Genomic DNA, 24,808 nt, shown 5'->3' with positions numbered 1-24,808 from the left:
TTTTAGCCATAATAACTAAAAAGCGCGTGCCCAGCTTTTTTTCCCTTTTTTCTTTTTTGCTTCTCAAAGTTTTTGGGCTGGCTGCCGTTTGTGGCAACAAGGAAGACCTAGGTGGACTTTTGAACTGATCCAGCAACAGAACTCTTCTTAGGGTTCCTGCTAGCTCTCTTAAATTGCTTGCCTTTTGATGATTCACCATAAATGCGTAAATGTGGCAGTTTTGAATGAAAAGGCGAGCAGGAGCCAGCTGGACTTTGAGCCTGCAGAAATGAAAAGAAGAGCAGCAGGTATAACGTGATTGGTGGAGCAACATCTAATAAAGCCGTCCCTGGCATGTGTCCTCCAACAGTTTTCAACTTCCCTCAGCCCCTGGCAGCATGGCCAAAGACCAGGCATGCTGGGAGTTGTAGTCCAAAACATCTGGAGGTCATGAGGTTGGGGAAGGCATACCTAATGCTTTCAGACACTGGTGAAGTTCTTTATGGGTATGTGGCACTCCCTTCCCCAGCCTGACGCCTACCAGATGTGCTGGACTACAACTCCCAGCATCCCCCTGCCAGCTGTGAAGCCTTCCACAGTCTGACGCTGTCCACTGTGTTGGGATACAACCCAGGGCCATTGGTCATTCTGGCTGGGGACAATGGGAGGTGTGTAATCTGAAAAAGGACACTACGCAAAAGGGATGGGGAGGGAAGAGGAACAATACATCTGGGAGGCACCAGATTGGATAAGAGTGCTCTCCGGTCTCTCCAGTGCTTGGAGTACTGCTCTTCTGTGGGAAAGCCATCCTGTCTGTTGACTTCTCGCCGTGCTGGCAAACATCAGTTGTGTGCAAGCAATTACAGGCGGTGGCTGTGTGCGTTCATCATATTGCACATCTATGGGTGTGTGTCATATTGCAAGGAAACAGGGCAGCTATCACTTAGCATATGCGCCATGCTGTGCCCACAAAATGTTATGGTCCCCACCCATCGAACAGCAGGGAATGGGGTGGAGGGAGCAAGAGACTGGGCACACATGTTGATGAGCAAAGTCTTGCTCCATCTCTTGCTGTCAATACTGTGCGATCTCATCAGCCTCAATTCTGCCCTTTCCTGTCTCCTTTTGCACCCATTTACCAGCTGCGGACCCTTTGAAGGTGAAACAAGCTCTTCGATTGGGAAGAATGAACTTCCAAAAGAGAGGTAGCCACATAGTAGCGAAAGGCTCGGTGGGGCAGGAAGGCCACACCAAACCGATCAAGCATTCAGCCAAGCTGGTTAATAATCTCAGACAGAGGCTTATATTTATTTATTTATTTATTTCTTGGAAAATCACTGTTCTGAAAATGAATATAGTGACAGAAAGAGGGATGCAACTTCTCTCACCCCACATCTTTGCTGCCCAAAGGCAAGGTCATCAGGTCAAGGGTCCATCTAGTCCAGCATTCTGCTCCCACAGCGGCCAATCAGCTGCCCACGGGAAACCCACAAGCAAGACATGAGTGCAACAGCACCCTCCCGCCTAAGTTCAGTTGTAACTGAGACTTGGTGGGATGACTCCCATGACTGGAATACAGCAATTGAAGGATATAACTTGTTCAAAAAGAAGAGAAGGAACAGAAAGGGAGGTGGAGTTGCACTATATGCTAAAAATACATATCTCTGCACAGAAATACAGGAGGATGAACTTGGTAGCCCCATTGAGAGCATCTGGGTTAAAATAAATGGAGCAAAGAATAAAAGGAACATGGTGGTCGGAGTCTACTACTGGCCACCCAATCAAAGAGAAGTCGAGGATGAAACTTTTGAAAAGCAAACTTCCAGTGTTTCAAGAAAGCATGGTATAATAGCAATGGGGGACTTCAATTTCCCCGATATTTGCTGGGAGACAAATTCTGCAAAACATGGCCCTCCAAGAAATTCCTGACTTGTGTTGCTGATAACTCCCTCCTACAGACAGTGGAGGAAGGAACTAGAGAATCAGCTATCCTTGACTTGATCCTAACCCACAGAGATGACTTAATGGATAAAGTAGCAGTTATGGGAACTCTGGGGGAAAGTGATCATGTTATACTTGAGTTCTTGGTTCTAAAGGAAGCAAAAGCTGCATGTAGCTAAATGTGTACCCTGGATTTTAGGAAAGCTGATTTTAATAAACTCAGAACAATGATCAGGAAGGTCTAATGGCAAGTGACTCTAATGAGAAAAGGAGTCCAAGATGGGTGGGAGTTTTTAAAAAAGGAAATTCTAAAGGCACAATTACAAATAATTCCAACAACAACAAAAGGTGGAAGGCAACAGAAGAATCCAATGTGGCCTCACAAAAAGCTTAGAGATGACCTGAAAACAAAAAAGGACACATATAGGAAGTGGAAGAAAGGCCATGCTACAAAGGAAGAATACAGGAAGGTAGCACAGAATTGCAGGGATGGCGTCAGGAAGGCTAAAGGTGAGAACGAGCTGAGGTTAGCAAGGGATGCTAAAAGCAACAAAAAAGTTTTCTTCAGCTACGTGCAAAGTAAAAGACAGAGGGAAGAAATGGCAGTTCAACTATTAAATAAGGATGGCAAAATTATAACAGATGACAAAGAAAAGGCAGAAGTTCTTAATTCCTACTTCAGCTCAGTCTTCTTCCAGAAGCGTGTCTATGACCCCCCCTGGCAAAGGCAAAGTACAGGCTGAAGGGGCAAGATAGCAACTTGAGATGGATAGGTATATGGTCAAGGAACACCTAATTACTTTGAATGAGTTCAAATCTCCAGGGCCAGATGAATTACATCCTGGAGTAATAAAGGAACTGGCAGAAGAACTCTCAGAACCGCTGTCTATTCTCTTTGAGAAATCATGGAGGATGGGTGAAGTGCCAGATGACTGGAGGAGGGCTAATGTTGTCCTTATCTTCAAAAAGGGCAAAAAGGAGGAACCTGGGAACTACAGACCAGTCAGTCTGACATCAATTCCTGGGAAAATTCTGGAGCAGATTACAAAGCAATCAGTCTGTAAGCACCTTGAAAACAATGCAGTGATTACTTGAAGCCAACATGGATTTGTCAAGAACAAATCTTTCCAGATGAATCTGATCTCATTTTTTGATCAAGTAACCTCCCTTGTAGACTGTGGGAATGCTGTGGACATGATTTTTCTCGATTTCAGTAAAGCTTTCAACAAAGTGCCCTATGATATTCTGATTAGCAAACTAGCTAAAAGGTGGATCCACAGTTGGCTACAGAATTGGACTCAAGGGGTGCTTATCAATGGGATCTTCTCAAACTGGGGAGAGGTAACGAGCAGGGTACCTCAGGGCTCAGTCCTGGGCTCAGTGCTCTTCAACATTTTTATTAATGACTTGGAGGAGGAGGTGCAGGGAATGCTTATTAAATTTGCAGATGACACAAAATTGGGTGGGATAGCTAATACCCTAGAAGACAGAAACAAAATTCAAAGTGATCTTGATAGACTGGAGTGCTGGGCAGAAAACAACAGAATGAAATTTAACAGGGATACATGCCAAGTTCTGCATCTAGGAAAAAGAAACCAAATGCACAGTTACAAGATAGGGGATATTTGACTCAACAATGCTACAAGTGAGAAGGATCTTGGAATTGTTGTAGATCACAAGCTGAATATGAGCGAATAATGTGATGTGGCTGCAAAAAAGGCCAATGCTCTTTTGGGCTGCATTCATAGAAGCATCGCTTCCAAATCCTGGGAAGTACTAGTTCCCCTCTACTCAGCACTGGTTAGGCCTCATCTGGAGTACTGTGTCCAGTTCTGGGCACCACACTTTAAGAAGGATGCAGACAAACTGGAGAGGGTTCAGAGGAGGGCAACAAAGATGATCAGGGGACTGGAAACAAAGCCCTATGAAGAGAGACTGAAAGAACTGGGCATGTTTAGCCTTGAGAAGAGAAGACTGAGGGGAGATATGATGGTGCTCTTCAAGTACTTGAAAGGTTGTCCCAGAGAGGAAGGCCAGGATCTCTTCTTGATCATCCCAGAGTGCAGGACACGGAATAATGGGCTCAAGTGACAGAAAGCCAGATTCCGGCTGAACATCAGGAGAAACTTCCTGACTGTTAGAGCAATACAACAATGGAACCCATGACCTAGGGAGGTAGTGGGCTCTCCCACACTGGAGGCATTCAAGACGAGGCTGGACAGCCATCTGTCAAGGATGCTCTGACTTGGATTGCTGCATTGAGCAGGGGGTTGGACTCGATGGTCTTGTAGGCCCCTTCCAACTCTACTATTCTATGATTCTATGATAGCAGATGAGTTGTTTTGGGGACATCAGCCTTGCTCCCCATCACAGCATGTTAATCGGGGGTGCTTGACCAGAGCTAGACTGCAGGACAAGAACACTTTTCTCCACAGAAGAAAAGACTGAGGGGAGAACACAGAACACTTTTCCCTACTATTCTATGATTCCCCAGCAACTGGTGTACATAGGCAGACGGCCTCTGATCCTGGGGGTAGCATATAGCTATCAGGACTGGTAGCCACTAACAGCCTTCTCCTCCATGAATTTCTCCAACCGCCTTTTAAAGCCATCCAGATTGGTGGCCATCACTCCATCTTGTGGTAGCAAATTCCATAATTTTACTCTGCGCTGTGTGAAGTCCTTCTTTTTCTCTGTCCTGACTCTCCCACCATTCAGCTTCATGAGATGACCCTGTTGGCTTCTAGTCTTATGAGAGAAGGAGCAAAACATCTCCCTATCTATCCACTTCCTCCATGCCAGGCATTATTTTGCACACTTCTATCATGTCTCCCCTTTCCTCATCTTTTTTCTAAGGTAAACAGTCCCAGACATTCTAACCTTTCCTCATGGGGGAGTTACTCAAGCCCCTTGAAATCAAGCAAACTGCATTCATTTCTCAAATGTCTTCTCTTAGCAGGAGACAAGTGACGTGTAGAATCAGCTTAGAATTTACATATGAGGCTCCATTGAATGGGCAGGTAGCTTGGGTGGTTGACTGGAGTGGCTGCAGCGTATCTATGTATAATTTCCAGCTAATTATCATCCAAATTAACAACATGAATATTTAACAGATGTTTGGCGACTCCAATGCAGAGTTGCTTGTATAATAGGCATATGGAAACACATCTAAATTAAATGTAATTGAAACTGAGGCCATCTTTCTGGTCATTATTTTTTTATCAGAAGGGAGGGGAGGGTAGTTCCTGGAAGAATTATTAGTTGCATAGGGAAGGAAATATTTAGGAGCTCCATTCAGAACATTTATTTTAAAACATCATGCTAAGTAGGTATGACATAGTCATTGGCGGGCACCCAGTGTGTTGTGTCAGGTTTTACTTTGTTTGAGCTATCTGTCTATAATTCAGTATTTTAGGAGCCTTTAGCTGCCTGTTTACTCCCTATTTTTATTTAGCAGATAAAAATACTTCTAAACAAAGTATACACCAAAAATTGTTTTAAGTAGATTCAGTTTTGGTTTTGTACTAACAAGAATTAATAAAGGAAAATCTTTTTGATTCATTTTTTAATTTTTATTAGAAATCTATTTGTAACATCACATCAAAATATATTCATAAAATGACATTAAAACATTTCTTGATATTAGAGTTTTGCTAAAGATTCTTAGATCTTAACCACTTAAAAAAGAGAGATCTCATTTTAAGTACCAAGTTCCCCACTCAGGGCTAAACAGGTTATTCAGCTCACAGGTACGCAGGCCTGGTGAGCTTCTAATAAGAAGCTCCTCATTCTAAAATCAGCACATACTTATATATTTTGTTTGTAGAAATTACCTCATAACTAATATTATCTACTGTCCCATAAATTAGGGCTCACAGTCTTAATTATCTCATTGTTAATTAGTCTCCTAAAAAATGAAACATACATAAAAGGCTTACACATACATCTTTCAGGCCAGATATGATCTATTTTGAATCATACTTTTGAGAAGATAACTTCTTACTCAAAATCTACCAACTCAAGTCTTTAAATTTTTCTAGGCATCTGTACATCAAGCTTTTTGATGTGTATACTTTACACAATATTTTTTTCTCAATTGATAAGCGAAAACTTTAAGTACACTTTGGACCTGGAATAATTCAGTCCCAGACTTGTTCATTGCTCAACTTCTTGGCCCAAATGATAGGGTGTTAACTCAACATTTTCTCTTTCAGGTCATCTTGACCATTATTTTTATGCCAGCTACCCAGAATCCATTGTGAACTTTATTTATTTATTTATTTATTACATTTCTATACTGCCCAATAGCTGAAGCTCTTGCTTGTGTCTCTATGTTGTCTTCTGTTTAATACAATTATTACTTTTTACTTATTTATATTTTCAAATTCTTAACCAGCGTTAACGTTTGGCATTTGCATTTCATAATAAGACATATTGTTTTAAGAGAGGTAAGTTAGCATTCTTTCAATAGTCTTCCCAGCAAATCCAATGAAGCAAAATCAGCTGTTTCCTAAAATCCAGGACAGTGTAATGTCTAAAGTTAGAAGTGCCACAGCTAAAAGTTTCCCTCCCTCCTCTCTTCATCCCAGGAGGGTGGAAAGTGATGATGAAGAGGAGGCACTCTGTACATGGCTAGGAGTGTTTGCAATCTAGGTGCAACACAAAAGGAAAAGGCATTGGAAGGGACGCAGGGAAAAAACAAAAGACCATCCTAGCCCCATATATCTGCCAGAGAAGAAACAGCTGCAGGGAGCTTGTTTCTCCATTCCCTGCCAGTAAGAACACCTACAAGAACTTTGAAAGAAAGAATTGGGGCTTTTTTCCTCCCCCCTCTCAATCCCTTTTACTTTGGCGTCGTTTCACTGAGACTGAAGAACATCTATAAGAACTTTTGAAACTAAGAACTGGTGCTTGAGTTTTACCCCCCACCCCCCATCCCTTTTCCCCTTTATGGATCACTGCCTTGTTGTGGCAAAGGGGCTTGCATAACTCAGTGAAGCCATAAGCTATGCCATGCAGGGCCACCCAAGACGGACAGGTCATGGCAGAGAGTTCTGACAAAATGTGGTCCGCTGGAGAAGGAAATGGCAACCCACTCCAGTATTCTTGCCAAGAAAACCCCATGGAACGTGGTAACACCAAAAAAAGATGTCCTCTTCATCACAGGGGATTGGAATGCTAAAGTAGGAAGTCAAGAAATCACCAGGATAACAGGCAGGCATGGCCTTGGTGTACAAAATGAAGCAGGACAAAAGCTAATAGAGTTTTGCCAAGAGAACACGCTGATCATAGCAAACACTCTTTTCCAACAGCACAATAGACAACTCTACACATGGACATCACCAGATGGTCAATATTGAAATCAGATGGATTATGTACTTTGCAGCCAAAGTTGGAGAAGCTCCATACAGTCAGTAAAAACAAGACCTGGAGCTGACTGTGGCTCAGATCATGAGCTGCTTCTTGCAAAATTTCGGCTGAAATTGAAGAACGTAGGGAAAACCACTAAACCATTCAGATATGACCTAAATCGTATCCCTTATGAATATACAGTGCAGGTGAGGAATAGATTTCAGGGATTAGACCTGATAGACAGAGTGCCTGAGGAACTATGGACGGAGGTCCGTAACATTGTTCAGGAGGCAGCAACTCAATCCATCCCAAAGAAAAAGAAATGCAAGAAAGCCAAGTGGCTGTCTGATGAGGCTTTACAAGTAGCTGAGGAAAGAAGGCAAGCGAAAAGCAAGGGAGAAAGGGGAAGTAATGCTTCAGCATTATGCGAACCGAGAACTACCAGAAGTACAAGCTGGGTTTCGAAGAGGCAGAGGAACTAGAGATCAAATCGCCAACATTCACTGCATCATGGAGAAAGCAAGAGAATTCCAGAAAAATGTCTATTTCTGCTTCATTGACTATGCTAAAGCCTTTGATTGTGTGGATCACAACAAACTGGCAAATTCTTAAAGTGATGGGAGTACCAGACCACCTTACCTGTCTCCTGAGAAACATGTACGAGGGTCAAGAAGCAACAGTAAGAACCAGACATGGAACAACTGAGTGGTTCAAAATTGGGAAAGGAGTACGACAAGGCTGCATATTGTCACCCTGCTTATTTAACTTATATGCAGAGTACATCATGAGAAATGCTGGGTTGGATGAATCAGAGGTCGGAATTAAGATTGCTGGGAGAATTATCCACAACCTCCGATATGCAGACGATACCACCCTAATGGCAGAAAGCGAAGAGGATCTAAAGAGCCTCTTGTTGAGGGTGAAAGAGGAGAGTGCAAAAGCTGGTTTGAAACTCAACATTAAGAAAACTAAGATCATGGCATCTGGCCCTATCACTTCCTGGCATATAGAAGGGGAAGAAATGGAAGCAGTGACAGATTTTACTTTCTTGGGCTCCAAGATCACCGCAGACGGTGACCGTAGCCATGAAATTAAAAGACGCTTGCTCCTTGGGAGGAAAGCTATGGCAAACCTAGACAGCATAGTAAGAAGCAGAGACATCACCTTGCCAACAAAGGTCCGTCTAATCAAAGCTATGGTTTTCCCAGTAGCAACGTATGGCTGTGAGAGCTGGACTATAAGGAAGGCTGAGCGCCGAAGAATTGATGCTTTCGAACTGTGGTGCTGGAGAAGACTCTTACGAGTCCCCTGGACTGCAAGAAGGTCAAATCAGTCCATCCTCAAGGAAATCAACCCTGAGTGCTCATTGGAAGGACAGATACTGAAGCTGAAGCTCAAATATTTTGGCCACCTAATGCAAAGAGAAAACTCTCTGGAAAAGACCCTGATGCTGGGAAAGACTGAAGGCAAAAGGAGAAGGGGACGGCAGAGGATGAGATGGCTAGATAGCATCACGGATGCAATGAATATGAACTTGAGCATGCTCTGGGAGAGAGCGCAGGACAGGAAGGCCTGGTGTGCTATGGTCCATGAGGTCACGAAAAGTCGGACACGACTGAACGACTGAACAACAACCCATCCCTTTTCCTTTGGGGGGTGTCCTTTAGATTGAAAAACAGATTGAGAGCAGGGAGTGTCTCATATTTAATCTTCGTAAGCCGCTCTGGGAGACTTTTGGGCCTGAAAAGCGGGGTAAAAAGCTGTACATAAAAAATTGCCTGGTGGGAGTAAGCCCCCTTGACATCAAGGGGTCTTACTCCTGAGCAGACATGTATTATTAGTTTACAGGAAAATAACTATATATGTGTGTTCGATGGCACAAGGCACTCTGCACATGCTCAGAAACATAGACGCTTAGGATTCGCTCGACCCTTTTGACGGCTCTACACGGTAACAGATTCGCACAAGAAAAATCGGGACGGCTCTTTTAAAAAGAGGCGGGGGTGTGGCAGAGGAGAGGCGGCGCAAATTTGTCCCTCCCCGCCCGCCGTCGCGCGGGGCGACTTCCTGCTTCCGAGGCTTTACGAGAGCCGCTTCCGGCGCCGTTGCCCGGCTCTTTCCGTGGCTCGCGCTGCTGTGGCCGAAAGACTCATCATGAGCGTCCCAGGTGGGTGCACGCGCCAGGGGAGGGTTGCGTTGCCATGGCGACGGAGACGGCGGCTGCGGCCTACAGGGCGCCCGGGCGCGGCGTTGCCATGGAGACGGGCGGCTGCCCCTTTGTGGGGGCAGGGACCGTGGGGTGGGGGGCTCAGGACCCCAGCACCTATTTTTCAGCGATAGGTCTCTTTCTCCCTTGCCCCCCGAGGCTTAGGGGAGGCATCGTGATGGTCAAGAGTCCCAAGATTGTATTTCTGAGCGTGTGCAGAGTGCCTTTCCCTTCTCTACAGGTTTCTAGAGGTGAGGAAGGCTTTCTGGCCAGGTTGAAGGAAAGCTTTGGACGGCTGGGTTGATATACTACAAGCCCCAGCATCCCCTGACCACCCTCCCAGGCTCAGGAGATGCATTGTGATGGTCCTAGGTCCCCAGAGTGTGTTTCTGAGCACGTGTAGAGTGCCTTTCCCTCACTACAGGTTTCCAGCGTGGGGAAGGTTTAAGACTTGACAGCTGGATTCATTTCTTTGTATTTGTTGATAATAACTTAGCCTTCTTCTCCCGCACCCACCTCGTGCCCTCCAGATGTGCTGGACTACAACTCCCAGCATCCCCCAGCCACCCTCCAAGACTTAGCAGATGCGTAATGATGATCAACAGTCCCAAGGGTGTGTTTCTGAGCATAGGCAGAGTGCCTATCTCTCATGACAGATTTTCAGGCTGGGGAAGGTTTAAGAGAAGGTTTTGACAGCTGGGTTTATTTCTTCGCTTTTGTTTATAATAACACAGCCCGCCCCCCCGGTCCCTCCAGATCTGTTGGAATGCAACTCCCAGAATCCCCAGCCCTGCTGGGAGTTGAAGTCCAACACATCTGGAGGATGACAAGGGGGAGGCTGTTAAAGCACATCACGCTTCTCCCGACCATGCACAAAAACAAGATATGCCAATAACATTATTCAAAACAGCCCCTCCCAAAAGGAGACAAATTAAAACCATACAAAAGAAATGGAAAGAAATAAAACACAAGGCCCCTTTTTTAAGTCAAGTGGATTTTGTAGGCTGCCACCCTTACATTCTTTTATATTCCTGCTGCTTTTTAAAAAGTCTTTTAAAGATGATTGGCTTCACTGGTAATCATGTTTTTATTTGGTATGTTTTATAGGAAGGTAGGGGAGAAAGGTTGAAAATAAATAAAAATGGATTGGATGAAGGCTAAAACCAAAAAGGTGCCTGATGAAACGACAATGTGACAATGTGCAACCTTACGTATGTTTAGACAGAAAAAGGCCCTACAACTCCCAGCATTCCCCAGCCAGCCATGCTGGGGCTGTAGGACTTCTTTCTGTCTAAACATGCATAAGACTCTGCTCTTAGTGCCTTTTTAAAACAGGCTATGGTGCTGCCAAGCACACCTCTCTGGGGAGGCTGTTCTATAATCTGGGCACTGCAAATGAACGCAAACCTTCCATATTTATTTATTTATTAAGAATACTTGTATTCAGCTTAACATAATACAACTGCGCAATGGTTTACCTGCAAAAGTGCTACAATCACTGTTAAAATACATGGTTAAGCAATTGTAACAACAACAACAAAAAGAATAAATGAAAAGAGATAATAAAACGGAGCAGCACCACAGAATCATCAATTATAAGCCAGCAAAATCCTGTGCAGGGCCCTCCCAGCTAGCTGGGTATGCCGGAAGTTGTAGTCCAACACATCTGGAGGACACCAGGTTGGGGAAGACTTCATTTCCCATGTATTTCTCACCCTTCCACAAACTAACTCAGGGTGGTGGTCTCTTTCTCTTGGCTCTTCTTTCTTTTCTTTTTTTTATCCACCCAGCAACCTTGTGAGGTAGGTTGGGCTGAGAGATGGTGACGGGTCCTAATGTTGCCCAGTGAACATCCTGACTGGCTGCAAATTTGAACCTGGGTCCAAATCTTCCATTCCGTCCACTGATGAACCACACTGACTCTCTGTTTTTATCTCTGTCTTGGGTCTGTGATGTCAGACGAAAGGCAGGGAAGAAAAATCAGTAAAATAAAATTAAAAGGCGCAGTCTTGTATCCCTTTGTCATAGGGAAACTAGGAGTGATTATTTTCTAAGTTTTATAAACATTTTGCCATACATCTTTATTTAAAAGTGAGCGTGTGTCTAAATTTGCCAACCATAACAGGGTGTGTTTAGTTCTGTTTGGGTGGGGCATTTACAGTAGAAGTGTCTTTGGCATGAAGCAAAGGCCTGGTGTATTTGTGGGTGTAATTATAGGGGTGGATTTAGGGACAGGGAACAGTTTACTCCATCACAAAAATGTAGGAGAGCATGCAAGAGGCAGAAGGAACCGCATAAAATTAGAATATATTTTGCTTGAAGTTTCTTTGCTGTGTACAGTTAAGGACAGGAATATTTATGTGCCCCATTTTTAAAATATACGTAATACTGATGTGTCTATCTGTTATTTCTAGGACAGGAAACACTTAGAGTGGAAAAAAAACTGAATGGAGGGGGAATAATTGCCTTGAGGTAGCGTAATCTCAGAATCGGTTTGGAGAGTGCTAGTTTTCGAATGCTGGATTTCATAGAACCATAGAATCATAGGGTTGGAAGGGGCCTACAAGACCATCGAGTCCAGTCTCCCATCCAAGTAGTAACCAGGGCTGACCCGAGATCAGACGAGACTGGGCGCATCCAGCCCTTTGCTCGGTCGTTCATTGGTTGAATTATTTTTGTTAGTATCATCTGCACCAGAGGTGGGCAGAAAGTAGATCTCCAAATGTTTTGGACTTCTACTCCCAGCATTCCTGACGGTTGGCCATGCTGGCACTGGCTTCTGGGAGCTGAAATCCAAAACATCTGATAATCTACCTTCTGGCCACTCCTGATTTACACAGCTTTTCTGTTTAAAAAATACTCATCAAAGGGATAAATACAAAGGATCATAAAACATCAATAAAAGTAGACAATTTAAAAACAGCAGCCAAATTAAAAATTGAGTATAGCCAGGTTAGTAGACTAACCTCATACATTATTAAATGCATGATGAAATGAAGGGGAAAAAACTTGTACAGGTTGAGTAATAACAGTGCCTCTGAGAAGACACAGAGGGCATTTCCCTCACCTTGAGCAGCAGCTGGTAGGCACAAGATATCTAGGATTAGCTGGTATTGCTTCCAGCATCTTTCGTGGGTACAGCCTTGCCATGCATGCCCCAGTTTTTCACTCCAGCGCTGACTTCCGGAAATGTCCCTGAATGACTTCATTTTTTTCTTTTGTTTTCTAGGGTTAAGTCTGAAAAAAACGGCTGCTTTCGCCAAAATCCTGAAAGCTGAGCCCCGGTACCATTTGGCCCAGAATGTCACCATCGGTGCAGACCCACTGGAAGTGTGCCTCGAGCGGGGCATGGTGCAGGATACGCTCCAGGTGTTTCAACATGCAGTCCCTCTCGAAGGCAAACCCATCACCAATCAGAAGAACTCAGGTAATGGAAATTTCTCTCAGCAGCAGGCTTGCTCTGTACACTTCCCTGGGAGTGCCCCAAGACAATTTTTAGCCACGGCAGCGCAAGCAATCTTCCTGTGTGGCGCTTGGTCACAGCAGTTGCAAGGCAGAACGTATTTCCACAAGCCATCACCCATGAACGATCTCTGTCCTTCCTAACTTTTGTTTCTAGCCCTCTCTGAGGATATTTGCATACATAGCGAAAGTCGCCTGGGAGGAAGCGAGCATACCAGGAAAACCTTAAAACCTGTTTTAGTATCAGGCTTGTAAAAAGCTGGTCGCCTCTGGTGACTGAGAATCTCCTTGAGGTGGCTAGGACAGGGAAAGACATTTGTCAACTGGAATAGAGTTTGGGGGCGAGGGAATTCTCTTCCAGGTTGTCAATATGCCAGAAATGACCAGCATAAGTATATGTGGGGGTTGACAATTCGCCTTTCTGGACTTGTTTGCAAAGCTGCAGTAGGTCATTTGACCAGGGAGAGTGCCAAGGGAACAAGAAGAACTTTGGTGTTCCTTCCCTTTTCCTTGCCTTTAATATTATTCTGGCAACAATATGCAGCCCTTTATGTTTAAGTCCTTTGCAATGCCCATCTCCTCCATGCTGCTCTGACCCCTTAGGGCGCTGCTGGATCTTTTCCTGCCTGAACATGATGCGCCTTCCGTTCATGAAGAAGTTCAACATCGAGGAGTTTGAGTTCAGCCAGTCATACCTCTTCTTCTGGGACAAGGTACACAAGAGAAGCCGTTGGGAGAAAAACCCCTTCCTTCCGCCTCTGGGTGCTTTTGTTTACAGAGAAACTAGTAGCCCGGCTGTCTTCCATCTTGGAGGGAGCATTCCTATATGGATCGATGGTCGCCTCTGACCCTGGGGGCAGCCGTCTACCCAGTGCAGGGCGGGAGGAGTGGTGAGGAGTGGATCTCCTCCTTGCTCCACCCGCCCTGCTGTCACAGCTAGACAGCCGACGTAGCAGCCGGACAGCAGATAGGATGTGTCGTACTGGCATTTCCCACCTCCCTGCCATGGCCCGCCCCCAGGAACATCCCTTTTTTGCCGCTCCACACTGCTCTTACAAGCACAGAGCGTGGGGCTGATCCGCGCTGCCCACGAGGCGATGTGGGAGGGGGTGAGGGTCGGTTCTCCAGGAACCTACCTATGCTATGGCCGTCTAGCCACTGTCTAGCAGCCTTAGGAGTGCGCCCTAAGCAGCAGTACAATTTAGGCTTGTGCTGGGGAGACGCAGCATGCCACCTTTGGACAAGCTGTCCAAAGACTAGGGATGTATGGATTTTGTTAAATCCATTCCGTTCAATGCCTACTAGTCTTGATGGCTATGTGCTACCTCCAGTAGCAGAGGCAGTGAGCCTATGTACACGAGTTGCTAGGGAACATGGGTGGAAGGATGCTGTTGCGCTCGTGCCCTGCTTGTGGGTTCCTGGTCGACAGCTGGTTGGCCACTATGTGAACAGAATGCTGGACTAGATGGACCCTTGCTCTGATCCAGCATGGCTCTTCTTATGTTCTTACGACTGTGTTTCACCGATTGTGAGGCATCTTTCATTCTGTTGTCTGTTCATTCATGGAATCAGAATTTTTATACCAGGATTTAGTTCTACTTGCGCTACTGCACACTTGTGCTAATGCACATTAGTGCAAATCCTCCCCTTCTCCTTATGCTTCCAACATAAACAGACACAATGCACAAGAAAAAAGTGAAGTGGGCAGAATGAGAGAGCCCGCGAGTAGGGCTGGTGGAATGGCCCCGCTTCCCCCTCGTATCTCCCTCAGCGCAGTCCTGTTCAAACAGCTGCTGGCAGTCTCCAAGGATGGGCTCCGGTTGCTGTTTTTAGCAATAGAGGGCCCTAGAGATGAGTGCACAGGTGTGGGGGCCTGGCTTCTAACTCCGTTTTCACCTGCTCATGCCCAGGTCGAGCGCTGCTACTACTTCCTGCACGCGTATGTGGAAACGGCCCAGAAGAAGGAGCCCGTGGAAGGGAGGCTGGTGCAGTTCCTGCTCGCCAACCCCTGCAATGACGGGGGACAGTGGGACATGCTTGTCAACCTCATTGGTAATGAAAGCGGAGGCCGAGAAACTTTAGCATACCCTCCTCCAACCTGGGGCCCTCCAGATGGGTTGGACTGCAACTGGCTGGGGAATGCTGGGAGTTGTAGCCCAACCCATCTGGAGGGCCCTGGATTGGAGGAGGCTGCTTTACTGTGCATTTAAGGGGAAGCGGGCTTAAAGAGGATCCACCATCTTAAGGCTTAAGTGACGACAGGAACACTGAGCTGGGGTATCAGATGTCATTCCATCTTGCTTGGTATTATCTATACCATCTCCATATCTTTTGGACAACAACTCCCATCAGCCCCAGCCAGCATAGCCAATAGACAGGGATGCTGGGACTTGACTTCCAAAATGTTTGCAAAGGGCCAGTCTGCTTTGATCAGTGGTGGCAGAGGCTGTCCAGGGATTCAGACCAGGCCTGCCTGGTCTTTCCCAGGCCTTCCTGAGAGGCTGGGGGTTGAACCCGGGACCTTTTGCATGCCAAGCAGGGGCTCTCCCACTGAGCCACAGCCCTTCCTGAAATCTGCTTCCCTTCCTGAAGCCCTCTTGCTTTCTGATGCTACACCCTGGGATCCCTTTTGGGGGAAGCCCCGCTTGTCTGGCTGAGCCATGGCTTCAACAAACCCAGCCACCTTTCCTTCCAGCAAAGAGCCCTGTCAGCAGTGGGTCCACCCACTGTTCGCTGGTGCAATTGATTTGGGACGGCTGACGCACCAGCGGTTGAGTTAAAGGTGTCGCAAAGGCATTGCAGGGATGGCAAAACCTCCTGGCTGACACGGCCATGGAAAACAGATCTAAGCTGCCTCAGGGTGCCAGCTGTTAATCCTGTTGACATCTCCATTGCCAAAGTCTCCTGCTCAGAAATCTCTTGGAGAGCTAGAGTCCTTTTTGGCTGCGATCACCACAGGATCTTCAGCCTGGCAATGTCTTGTTTTCAAAAATGTATGAATTGAGCTCATGGATCTGCTTTATATGATGTCAGGCTGTTGTCCTCTTAGGCCAATATTCTCCACTCCAGGGGCTCGGAACCTCTTTCAGCCTGAGGGACGAGTTCCACTGCAGAGAAGCTCTCGAGGGGCCCCATTCCCCCGGTGGGCGGGGCCAAAATTATAAAAAGCACCAGCATATTTTAGCCTGAAGCTCTTATTGGCAGTAATTAAGCCTTAAGAGACGCATTTTGTTTGTTTGTTTGTTTCATTTCTATACCGCCCAATAGCCGAAGCTCTCTGGGCAGTTCACAAAAATTAAAACCAAACAGCAGACAATAAAACAATATAAAACATATAGAACATTAAAACCACAGTATAGCAATACAACCAGAATAAAACCTAGCAGCAGTGCAGGGATTTAAAATACAGATTTAAAACAGCAAAGCTAAAAGTCTAGAAAGCTAACATGCTAAAGCGCCTGTGAAAATAAAAAGGTCTTCACCTGGTGCCAGAAAGAATACAGTGTAGGTGCCAGGCGAACCTCACTAGGGAGCTCATTCCAGAGCCGGGGTGCCACAGCAGAAAAAGCCCTCCTTCCAGTAGCCACCCGCCTCACTTCCTTTGGCAGGGGCTCACGGAGAAGGGCCGCTGAGGATGATCTTAAGGTCAGGGCAGGCACACATGGGAGGAAGCGATCCTTCAGATAACCTGGCCCCAAGCTGTTAAGGGCTTTGAATGTTAATACTAGCACTTTGAATCGGGCCCGGAAATGGACTGGCAGCCAGTGCAGCTGAAAAAGTACTGGTGTAATATGAGCTCGCAGGCCAGTCCCTGTTAAGTCTTGCTATCCTATTTTGGACCAGCTGAAGTTTCCGGATCGTTTTCAAAGGCAGCCCCATGTATAACACATTGCAGTAATCCAGACGAGAAGTTATCAGAGCATGGATAACTGTAGCTAGGCTATCTCTGTCCAGATAAAGGTGTAGCTGGTATACCAGCCTAAGCTGATAAAAAGTGCTCCATGCCACTGAGTTCACCTGTGCCTCAAGTGACAGTTCTGGATCCAAGAGCTCCCCTGAACTACAAACGTGATCCTTTAGAGGGAGTACAACCCCCTCCAGAACAGGTTGAATATCACCTAGCTGGGCAGGCGAACCCCCCACTAACATTACCTCTGTCTTGTCTGGATTGAATTTCAGTTTACTGGCCCTCATCCAGTCCATTACTGTGCCCAGGCACTGATTCAGAACAGCTACTGCCTCACCTGGGTTTGATGAGAAAGAGAGGTAGAGCTGGGTGTCATCTGCATATTGATGGCACCTCAGCCCTCACCTCCGGATAACCTCCCCCAGTGGTTTCATCTAGATGTTAAAACAGCATGGGGGATAAAACAGAGCCCTGTGGAACCCCATGGCACAATTGCCATGGCACAGAGCAGTAATCCCCCAACACCACCTTCTAGAGTTGGCCATCCAAGTAGGAGCAGGACCACTCATCCAATGAAACTGGACCAGACAGTGCTCTGAATGCCTCTACCTTTTCAACCTTTTTTGTGGGGGGGCATGCAAAGGCTGGGAAACCACCAAATGATTGGCAGTCAAGGGAAAGGGGGTGTGGCCACAGGAAGGGGTGTGGCCTTCTGGGAAACCCTGGAGGGCCACATTTGGCCCCTGGCCCTCTGGGTGTCTGCTCCTGGTCTACTCTGATCGGCAGTGGCTCTCCAGAGGTCCCTGCTCCCTGCAGCCTGGCCCTAGTTTCAACTAGAGATGGCAGGGTTTGGACCTGGGGCCTTCTGCCTGTAAAGCAGGGGCTGCACCGCTGAGCTGCGGCTCTCCTGTGCACAGGATGAAGACAGAGCGAGAGATGGGCCAAAGTAGCACAGAAACCATTTCACCATACCAAGGAACTCGAGGCTTATCTTGCACAACATGTGGGTGTTTCAGCTCAGAACATGCAGAGGGCGGAATGATCTTTCCTTTGGCTGCCGATCCCGGTCAGTCATCAACGCTTCTTTCCTTTCAGAAAAATATGGCGTTGTGCCCAAGAAGCTGTTTCCTGAGTCACACACTACCGAAGCCTCCAGACATATGAATGACATTCTGAACCACAAGGTAACTGAGGTGGAGACGGAGACACAAATCTGCAGGCTTTGCTGACTAGAATCTCGTAAATGTGTATTTGACCTACTTACCAGTTTACCAGCTTCGCTTAAGCTCAGACTCGCAAATACATCCATGGAAGTTAGTACAACGTTTTGGTCATCTGCTTGCCCACAAATGCCTATGTAGTGTGATCAATGGGACTTATTCCAAGGTAAGTATAGCCTGGTGAAGCCCCTACGATTTGACGCTGACTCTTGGAACACACCCAACACCCCACAAAAACGCGTAGCTGGCGTGTCCTTGAGAGAAACACCATCCTGTGCCTCAGGAGTCCTGAGAGCCTGCTTTTCCACACATTGCCCGATCAGAAGCTGCCTCCAAAGATCGAAAACTATGGGCTGCACAAGATCTTTCTAACCTGTTCAAAAGAGAGAGCCAGTGTGGTGTAGTGGTTAGAGCACTGGGGCTCAGGAGACGCGGGTTCTAGTTCCTGCTCTGCCACGAAGCTCACTGGATGAGTCGCTGACTCTCACCTAACCTACCTCATAGGATTCTTGTGAGAATCAAATGGCGAAAAGGACGACCATGTTTTTATTTAATTTATTTATTACATTTCTATACTGCAGGTTATTTGTGACCTGCCCAGAGAGCTTCGGCTAATGGGTGGTATAGAAACGTAATAAATAAAATGTCATATTAAATAAATATATGAAAGTGTTGTTGTTATAATTATCATTATTATTAATAGCATTTTTACCCTGTTCTTCAGCTGAAAAGGCTCCCAGAGCATCTTACATAACAATCAATAAAACAAGACAGGCCCTGCCTGCAGGCTTGTAATCTAAAAGACATGACACACAAGGACAAAGGGGAGGGAAGGTGCAAAAAAAGCAGGGACCCTTTCTTAAGCTGAAATTATGCACGGTGAACTTGAGTATCTTGATAACCTGCAGCAGGGATTGGCGTCGACTCATTCCAGGACTCTTTAAAATGACTTTGCCTTTTTCAAACAGATGCGGGAGTATTGCCTCCGACTAAGAAACATGGCAGAGTCCGGATGCAACAAAGATGAGCTCTGTGAGGCGGTGGACACCATGATAGAGGAGGTGAGTCTGCCTTTGTTGGATGCAGAGCTGGTGGATGAATGCAACGGATCCCCCCCATCTCCCTGCTCCTTTGGACTGGTGCTCCAGTTCTTTACACACGTCCCTTGATTGTTCCCCGCTTTCGATGCTGTGTGGGGCTATTTGTGGCAAATGCTTTTCAAAGTCATTGGGGGAAAAGGACATTATGTGGTGTGCTTCTGGCTGTGTCCTGCGTTCCCGGCTTGAGGGTGGCTGCTCCCTTTTGGAACTGGAATTCCACCTTGGCCTAAGTGCATGTGTGACCAAGCTTAGCAGGCCAACCGCTTGTTTACTCTGGGGGGCAAGATTCAAATATCCTCTTCCCAGTTTTACTTTTCTGCTGTCAAAAGTATCGCTGAGCACAGCTCAGAATAAGAAACTCTGCTCTGAAGGGACTACGTCCAACTGTATGAACCCGCCTGTAATTTATGATAATTGGAGGCCCCGTTTTTTATTGTTTTTATTAAAAATTTCTTAGACTCTTTTCTCAAAGGCAACAAAAAGACTCAAGACCACTTACAATAGAATTGAAACATACAAAATTTAAAACAGCGACAACAATTAACCATTAAAATACAACCACCCCATATATCCTACCATCTAGAGAGGTGGGTCCTCAAGGCAGGGCCTTTTCGGTAGCGGCACCCTGATAATAAAAGTCCCCGCTGTGGGGAAGTGGATTTGGCTCCTTTTTAATTAGGTTTTAGATGGGCAATAAACAGTGAGAAAAATGTCCTAACTTGCCTCTGCAGAGTTCCATTGCAAATGTATTTCATCGGTTGTGGCTCTCACAATTTGGAGGGGAAATGGGCATCACTAAAAACTATATTTTTCAGCCTGTGTGCCCATAGCCCCAGTTGTATGGGGGGAGGGGGTTGTACTGAATGCTGCTAAGCAAGGAGCCAGCAAGAGCAAAGGAAGCGTTTCAGGCTGTAGCTTCCTACAGAAGTGACGCTGGCTCTCATTGTGTTTTCGGGAACCTGTGCGGACCAAACATTGGTGCAGAATTTCTGCACTAGAGGGCAGCAAAGGACAATACAAGTTCTTCGTCTCCATTTTTTGGCCATTCCTCTTGGCCATTCTGTTACGTTATTACAGCCTTCCCTGACCTGGTGCCCTCTAGGTGTGATAGACTACAACTCCCACCATCCCCAGCTAGCATGGCCCTTGCTAGATGTTGTAGTCTAACACATCTGGAGGACACCAGTTTGGAACAGGCTGGAATTCCAACAGTTTGGAATTTGGTAACTACATGAAAAAGCCGGTAGCTGGATTGACTTTTCCTTTGCCCTCCCTGTTCCGTTTTCCTTTCATGCCATCAGTTGGCTTGTAAGCCATTATTTTCAACTATAAGCCAGCTGGAGAGCTTTGGCAGAATAGCAACGTATAAACATGACAATGAAGTAAATTAAGGTTGGTGGGGTACTGCCAGGAGTCATCAGAACCGGCTTCCTCCGAAAGGAGTGTGGGGCGGGGGGTGAGATTGGATCCTTCTTCCACTGTTGTGTTGTCCTGCGCCAGGTGTTCCGAATTGTCACCATCTGCTTGGGGAGCCCCCCGGACACTTTCTGCTGGGAGTTCTACGATAAGGAGAAGAACTACCACAAGGTTGGACCGATCTCGCCACTGGAGTTTTACAAGGAACACGTCAAGCCCCTCTTCAACATGGAAAGCAAGGTTAGGTGGCACTGTAAACTGAGACTGCCTCACAACAGTCATTAGCACTCTTCCTGGGATCCTCTCTAAGTCTCTGGAAACAGGCAAGCTCTCTTCCCTCCTTCCTCCCCACCCTGGTAACCTTCTTCTCTCTGGGCTAAAGCAATCCATTTGCTTCAGTCTGTCCTTGTAGAATTTGTCTCCTAGGAAGGGCTGGGCAGAAGGTCGCTCTTCAAATGTTTGGGAGTTCAACTCCCAGAAGCCCTTCCCAGCAAGGCCAACAGTTAGAAATGCTGGGAGCTGGAAGTCTAAAACATCTGGAGATCTACTTTCTGCCCATCAGAGGTTGTACAACAAAAATCCTACGTTCCTTCCAAATGGCATATGGCAGGTCTGTCAAACTAGCACTCACATGCGTGCACACGACCCCTACGGGGGCAACCATTTCATGATAAAACTGTGATAAAATCGTGACTCTCGCTCAAAACCACCAAAACAAGGAATCGGTCAAGCGGGTCTGGCCTCGTGTCTGCTTACTTGAGAGGCCTGGCACATACTGGATTCCGAAGGTGAAAGGATGCATCATGCATAACACAGAGCTCCGGCTGAAAACGGCATCCCGGTCATTTCCACCACCCACCCAGTCCCTGGTGCCTGATTGCTTACCCTGTCTTGTGCCTGCAGGGTGTTGAGCATTTCCCTACCTCGGCTCCACCACGTTGGGACGATGCGGTGATATCGCAGCACTGGGGAAATATTCCTCTGTGTTACACAGGAGAACTTTACACAGGGAAGCCTTTTCCCATGGCAGCGTTGTGTATAGCGTGTGGTTGAGGGAAACCAGCAGTGCCAGTTATGAGCAATGTCTGTAGAGCCCCAAGAAAGTAGATTCTAAATGCTGTCTGTCCTTGCACAGAATTAACATGCGGAACTCATTGCTACAAGACATTCACATAGATGGCTTTAAAAGAAGGGTTGAACGAACTTCTAGAGGATATGTATAATGCAGCCTTGCCCAACCTGGCACCTTCCAGATGTGTTGGACTACAACTCCCAGCATCCTCCGGCCAGCATGGTCTAATGACTGGTCTAATGCTAAACGCAGGGGCAGGAAACCTCCTTTTGTTTGAGGCCAGATTACTATCGGGCGAGATTCCCTCAAGGGGGTGGGGCCCCATTCCGAAGCCCCTCCCCTTGTGTGACATCTTCGTGCACCAGCCCACCCCACTTTTTTCTCTCTCCATGCAGAGAGTTCCATGGAGCTCCTCTTGGGAATATGAATGGCCTGAAGGAAACTCTCTTTGTTATCTCCAATCAGAGATTGGAGATAACATGGGAATCCCTCCCTCCAGGCCAGGGGCCAGGGAGAGTGCTCAATCCTCTGTGGGCTGGAGGTTGCTGTCCCTTAGGTAAAAGGCACCCCCTCGGACAGAGGCATTGCCCCCAATTTTGAGACATTGGGGGCAAGCTGGGAGTTGCCTGACTCTATCTATGCCTCTCTAGGGAGCTTCCAAGCTTCCTGGTGGCATTTTCCTAGCCACTGGCAGAGGCCGTTGGACAGTTCCATCAGGGTGTTTTGGGCCATGAATCCTGAATTCGCCTGTCCTTTTGGTTGATTCCCAATGGCTTTTCTTGCAGGTTTGCCTGGTGAATGACCCTCGGCCCCAGAACCACTACAACCGGCTGTACACGGTGGAGTACCTGAGCAACATGGTTGGCGGGCGGAAGACGCTTTACAACAACCAGCCCATCGAGCTCCTGAAGAAACTGGCCGCGTCTTCCATCCGAGACGGAGAGGTCTGGCCTCTTGCCCTCTTGGCTCTCTCTCGTCGCCCGTGTTCTCTCCACTCTAACGGCCAGTCCTGATTGCTGCCCACTCTTTTTCTCCTCGTAGGCAGTGTGGTTCGGCTGTGACGTCGGGAAACACTTCAACAGCAAGCTGGGCATCAACGACGTGAATATGTAAGTGCTGGAGGGGAGGCAAAGAGGCCATGATCCTGCATACTGCCCCTGGGGGACATCTGTTGGTTCCTCTCCAAGCCTCAGAGCCAGGTGGTGCTGCAGATCTCAACATCACCCCTGTATTTACTCCCGCAGAACCTTGAATACATGCTGTTCATGTATAACCAGGGGTGCTGGACCGCTTTCAGCCCGAGGGCTGAATTGAGTTTTGGAGATGTTCTCGAGGGGCCCCATTCCAGTGGTGGGCGGAGCTGATGGCAGAAGGGGCAGTGCCAAAAATGCCAGCATGTTGTAGCTTAAAGCTCTCCGTAATTTGGCTTTAGGGGAGGTGTTTCAACCTTTTGGAACAGGGAAAAAACGGCCCCCAAACCAGGAAACTACCGAATGATCAGGGGTTGGGAGAAAAAGGGTGAGAAAGGGGTGAGTCCCTGTGGGGAGCCCCATAGGACTGGATTGGACCTCAGGTGGGCCAAATTTGGCCCAGGGGCCTGATCTTTTAACACCCTTGATGTACAATGTAACAAACATTTGCCTGATAGCTTGAGGTTACTCGTGAACACAGTAGCCCCTTAACACTCAGTTCCTAACGTCTTTTGTGGGGGCTGTTTGTAGATTCAATCACAAGCTGGTGTTTGGGGTATCGCTCAAGAACTTGAACAAGGACGAGCGGCTCATGTTCGGGGACTCCCTGATGACCCACGCCATGGTCATTACGGCTTTTAGCGAGAAGGTGAGTTTCTGGGAGAAATTCTTTGCCTGTCCCCTATATGATGGGGGTGGGCAAACGTCATGCCTTCAGGAACTACTTTGTTTTTAGCTAGAACCTCGAGATCCCCAACCGGAGCCAGGTGCAAAAGACACACACTTAGAATTAAAGAATAATCCTGAGCCCAGGAATTGGTTTTGAGTACTAGTACTGAATGTTGCTCACAGTCCTTCCACGCAGAAATCCACTCCTGGTTGCCTCAAGCTTTCTCCATTTCACCAGTGTAATTCATCTGTTTGCTGCTATTGTTAAATAATTAGGAGTCAGAAATCCATGTGGATCTACTACAAATCACCCAGGGGTCTACCAGCATAACCACACTTAGCATTTGTCCGCTCCTGATTTATGGCAATTTGTCCGACCATACATAGGAACAAGAGCCATTTGTGAAATCATCCCAAGGATCCCCTTGCGTGTGCTAGCGGTAGATTGTCCAAACACCTGAAGCCTCTTCATCCACCGACATCCAGATAATTAAATGGAGGAAAGAGGCACTCTTAAAACCTGCCGTGCCTCTGGGCCTTTTTCAGAAGCAGTCAACAGATTTACAACTTCCACTGAAAGCTTCTTTAGACTCAAGGCAGTATGACATTGCGGTGGTGGTGGTTTTTTAAATACCTGTCTTGCAAACAGACTTGGACTACAGTTGCAATTTCAATTTTCTTTTCCCCAAAGGGAACATTTAATCCTTGCATACATTCTCAAACTAAGCTAAATGTTGTTTGATCCTGTTTAAGACCTTGTAAAGTAATTCCAGACAGGCCGTCAGAGATCCCGGCCTGCTGCCCACCCCAGCTGCCTGGGTTGGACCCAAGCGCGTCGTTAGCTAAAAGTGTGCATGCAAGCTCCAAGAGGCCAGGAAATGCCTCCAGGCCTTTGGCCGCTGGATTTTTAATGCCTTTGTGCAAAGTGTTAAACTTTGCACAGAGGCACTAAAACTTTGTTTTGTGGGTTTTAAACCAAATGGAGTGACAGCCGGGCTGAACCAGGACTGTGTCTATCAAACACATATTTCAGGTGCCATCTTTTCCTATATTGTGACTAGGGATGACAGTCGCTGGGAAATCCAGTTCTTTTTTCGCTCGACAGAGTTCCATGGAGTGGACAACTCGCTTTGTGAGCCAAGCTGCAGGCTGCTCCCTGAACTTCGGGAACTTTTTTGTGCATTTTTTGGCAAGGTTCACTAATTTGAGCACATGTCTGAACAATTTGCACAAATTACTGCCAAATTTGCACAAATTATGGCCAAATTTATGCAAATTTGGCTGTAATCTGCAC

General features: G+C 46.7%; 1 protein-coding gene across 3 annotated transcripts in view; it reads left to right on the top strand.

The window, feature by feature from the left end:
* Window positions 1-9,383: 9,383 nt before the first annotated feature.
* The window catches only part of BLMH (bleomycin hydrolase), a 30,489-nt gene continuing 15,064 nt past the window's right edge, over window positions 9,384-24,808 (top strand). For all 3 annotated transcript variants that reach the window (XM_084823167.1, XM_084823165.1, XM_084823166.1), the window contains exons 1-10: window positions 9,384-9,439; window positions 12,708-12,905; window positions 13,544-13,653; window positions 14,851-14,992; window positions 17,943-18,031; window positions 19,036-19,128; window positions 20,668-20,823; window positions 22,441-22,599; window positions 22,697-22,764; window positions 23,377-23,494. In XM_084823167.1, the coding sequence (XP_084679293.1) occupies window positions 9,427-9,439; window positions 12,708-12,905; window positions 13,544-13,653; window positions 14,851-14,992; window positions 17,943-18,031; window positions 19,036-19,128; window positions 20,668-20,823; window positions 22,441-22,599; window positions 22,697-22,764; window positions 23,377-23,494 (1,146 nt within the window). In that variant the 5' untranslated portion in view covers window positions 9,384-9,426. The remainder of the gene's footprint in view (window positions 9,440-12,707; window positions 12,906-13,543; window positions 13,654-14,850; window positions 14,993-17,942; window positions 18,032-19,035; window positions 19,129-20,667; window positions 20,824-22,440; window positions 22,600-22,696; window positions 22,765-23,376; window positions 23,495-24,808) is intronic.

The sequence above is a fragment of the Heloderma suspectum genome, chromosome 16, assembly GCF_057233095.1.
Source record: "Heloderma suspectum isolate Gila_16-S chromosome 16, 16-S_ref, whole genome shotgun sequence".
NCBI lineage: Eukaryota > Metazoa > Chordata > Lepidosauria > Squamata > Helodermatidae > Heloderma > Heloderma suspectum.
Note: the sequence above shows the minus strand (reverse complement) of the source record. Positions and strands in the feature narration are given on the sequence as shown.